Here is a 3,589-nt window from a genome sequence, read left to right as displayed (position 1 = left end):
TCCCCTCAAATTTGACTTCATTCATTCCCTCACTCTCTCTCCGTCTCTATAATGGCTGTGAAAAACTCGGCGGTGTTAATAGTTGCTACTTGTGTTTATCTCTTTTCCATCATCACTACTACTCTTGTTGTTGCTGAAGATCCATATAGATTCTTCAGCTGGAACATTACATACGGTGACATTTATCCCCTTGGTGTTCGCCAACAGGTTCTGTTTTTTTTCTTTTTTTTTTTTTTTTCTTTTTCAGTTTCATTGTTAATCAATTAATTATTGGATCTGAAATTAATAAAACTTGTACTTTTGTGACAGGGTATACTTATCAATGGGCAATTTCCAGGTCCAGACATTCATTCTGTCACAAACGATAATCTCATTATCAATGTCTTCAACAACTTAGACCAACCCTTTCTCTTATCCTGGTAACCTTTTTTTTCCATACACATAAATAACAACACAAACATGTTTTTCTGTTTCTTGCACGTTTCATATACATTCATTGATTCATCATAGTACTACATTTTGGGATAACGTACGTTTCTTAGTTGAGTCACACACACCACATGTGTTGTATCCGGGTCACGGGTCAACCCGCTTATTTCGCAAACATTCATCCCATCCAGATCTAAGTGCCGCCATCATTCTTCTCTTCACTTTTTTTTATATTTTTTAAATTCATATATCACACAAATACACTAATGTTATTATGGGACAACAACTTTATCATTAATTTTGTGTTTTTTCTACTATACTAATGTTATTAATAACTTGGATGTATTATTGACTCTGTTTTGTATTGATTGAATAATAGTAAATGTATCAAAACAATCTTTAACAAAATCAAATTTAATCCATTCATTCACTCTAAAAACCTTTTAATCTATTTATCAACAAATTTTTATTGATGGATATTTATAAATAAGTCTATATTAATAATTGTATTTTTTAAGAGCATATTTTAATAGAATAAGTTCATTTAAAAGTAAAAATTTGGAAAAAAATAGAGTTAAAAATTAAATTATTTAAATTAATTTATTATTTAAAATTTTGGTAATAAATTTAATATCTTGTAAATTTATCTATTTAAATTAAATGATTTTAAATATTTTTTGATGTATTTTTCCATTTTTTGTTATGTTTTCTTCAATTTTTAATTCTTTATTCAAATTAATTTTATGAATAAATTATTTTAGTTTGATTTAATAAATTGAAATTATCATTTGAGATAATATACTGTATCAAAATAAATTGGATGAATTAGATCCATTTATATTTTGAAATAGATAAATTTAATTTATTATTTAATAAATAAATGGTGGAATCATTTAGATGCAAGACATTAATATTCGATTCCAAAAGTAACTGAACATCTAAGCAGTTTAGCTTTCCACATCTGGCAAGTCTACTCATGCTTTGCTGTTCTTAGCTATCCATCATTCTCATTAACTCAACTAATTAAATTATTTTCATAACAACTAGTAATTGATATGACATATAACTTTTCCACTTCATTCACATGCAAACTTATTTAATTAATTGTTGAAAATTTACAATTATAATAACTCTTGAATTAATTGAAGTAATAATGATTGAATTTTGGTTAAAAATAACATAGGAATGGAATCCAGCAGAGAAGAAACTCATATGAAGATGGTGTGTTTGGAACAACATGTCCCATTCCTCCCGGACAGAACTTCACATACATACTTCAAGTCAAAGATCAAATTGGTAGTTTCTATTATTTCCCATCTCTTTCATTCCACAAAGCTGCTGGTGCTTTTGGAGGCATCAGGATCCTAAGTAGGCCAAGAATTCCAGTTCCATTCGATGATCCTGCTGGTGATTACACTGTCCTTATTGGAGATTGGTACAAATCCAATCACACTGTACGTATCTAATCATTCTGCTATATGTTTTTGGTACAAGAGGTTTAATTCTTCTATACATCATAATAAATGTTGTTTTTATTTTTATCTTATTATAGGATTTGAAAGTTCAACTTGATAATGGTAAGAAGTTGCCTTTCCCTGATGGCATTCTTATCAATGGCCGTGGCTCTGGAGGATCATCTTTCAATGTCGAGCAAGGTACTCATTTTACATCACATTCAATAATAACTATAAGGAAAATGCTCCATGCTATTCTTATTTGTTACTTAATTTGAGTTTGTCATGTTACAGGAAAGACTTACAGGCTTAGAATATCAAATGTGGGCTTGCAAAATTCACTCAACTTTCGCATACAAAACCACAATTTAAAGCTAGTAGAAGTTGAAGGAACACACACGCTTCAAACCACATACTCATCCCTTGATGTTCACGTTGGTCAATCTTACTCCGTTCTAGTTACCGCGGATCAACCAGGTCAAGACTATTACATTGTTGTTTCCTCTCGGTTTACTACTCCAGTACTCACCTCGACTGGAGTTCTTCGCTATAGCAACTCTGCAGGCGCAGTTTCAGGCCCACCTCCTGGCGGACCTACTATCCAAATTGACTGGTCCTTGAACCAGGCCCGCTCCATCAGGACAAACTTGACAGCAAGTGGACCAAGACCAAATCCACAAGGATCATACCATTACGGCATGATAAACACGACCAGGACAATCGTACTTTCAAGTTCAGCTGGACAAGTAAATGGAAAGCAAAGATATGCGATTAACAGCGTGTCCTATGTTTCCCCCGACACTCCTCTTAAGCTAGCTGATTTCTTCAAGATATCAGGTGTTTACCGTCCTGGCAGCATATCTGATAGACCAAGCGGCGGTGGTATATACACCGACACTTCTGTTATGCAAACTGACTACAGAGCATATGTAGAGATTGTTTTCCAAAATGATGAAGACATTCTTCAGAGCTATCATCTTGATGGCTACTCTTTCTTTGTGGTTGGGTGAGTATGCTCTATCTGCACTCATATACATCATTTTCCTAATTTCATTTCAACGCTTAATATCAAAAATAATAATGCTTCGAATTTTATGATTATGCAGTATGGATGGAGGACAATGGACAAGTGATAGCAGGAAAGAGTACAATCTTCGAGATGCAGTTTCGCGTTGCACAACTCAGGTATATCCAAAGTCATGGACTGCTATATATATTCCACTTGACAATGTGGGAATGTGGAACTTGAGGTCAGAGTTTTGGGCAAGGCAATACCTTGGGCAACAGTTTTACTTGCGTGTATACACAGACTCAACATCACTCAGAGATGAATATCCTATTCCTAAGAATGCGTTACTTTGTGGTAGGGCTACCGGAAGACATACTCGTCCTCTTTGATGAACTACCAACATGAATCAATTCCACTTGGCCTTTTTAGAATATGAAGTGAAAAGCAGCTACCTTATCTGCTTCTTCTTTTGATTTGATTTGATTTTATTGTTTACGCTGTCCTGTTACGATTGAAATGTATGATTTGGACGAAGTATAAATGACCCCAACTCAAGGTCACATTCTTTCCTATAAGCAAACAAACAATATAAATTACATTCCATTTGTAATTTTCTCAAATTTTATTGTTATTATTACACAGTAAAGTTAATGAAAAGTTTGGTCTTGGCAGAGCATACTCTGTCATCCATTTAGCA

General features: G+C 33.3%; 1 protein-coding gene across 1 annotated transcript; it reads left to right on the top strand.

The window, feature by feature from the left end:
• Nucleotides 1-3,589, top strand: LOC131596707 (L-ascorbate oxidase homolog). The gene is made up of 6 exons (XM_058869448.1): nucleotides 1-207; nucleotides 310-419; nucleotides 1,613-1,883; nucleotides 1,982-2,084; nucleotides 2,178-2,889; nucleotides 2,990-3,589. The coding sequence occupies exons 1-6, from the start codon at nucleotides 52-54 to the stop codon at nucleotides 3,279-3,281; spliced, it is 1,644 nt and encodes a 547-aa protein (XP_058725431.1). The 5' UTR covers nucleotides 1-51; the 3' UTR covers nucleotides 3,282-3,589.

This window comes from Vicia villosa, linkage group LG4 (genome assembly GCF_029867415.1).
Source record: "Vicia villosa cultivar HV-30 ecotype Madison, WI linkage group LG4, Vvil1.0, whole genome shotgun sequence".
Lineage (NCBI taxonomy): Eukaryota > Viridiplantae > Streptophyta > Magnoliopsida > Fabales > Fabaceae > Vicia > Vicia villosa.
The sequence above is the reverse complement of the archived record's forward strand: the minus strand, read 5'-3'. Positions and strand labels throughout refer to the sequence as shown.

Bases quoted from the DNA above. Each gene is read 5' to 3' on its own strand.
- LOC131596707 (XM_058869448.1), top strand. From the start codon at position 52: ATGGCTGTGAAAAACTCGGCGGTGTTAATAGTTGCTACTTGTGTTTAT. The intron at 420-1,612 runs GTAACCTTTTTT...AAAATAACATAG, and splicing joins CAACCCTTTCTCTTATCCTG to GAATGGAATCCAGCAGAGAA. The intron at 2,890-2,989 runs GTGAGTATGCTC...ATGATTATGCAG, and splicing joins TACTCTTTCTTTGTGGTTGG to TATGGATGGAGGACAATGGA.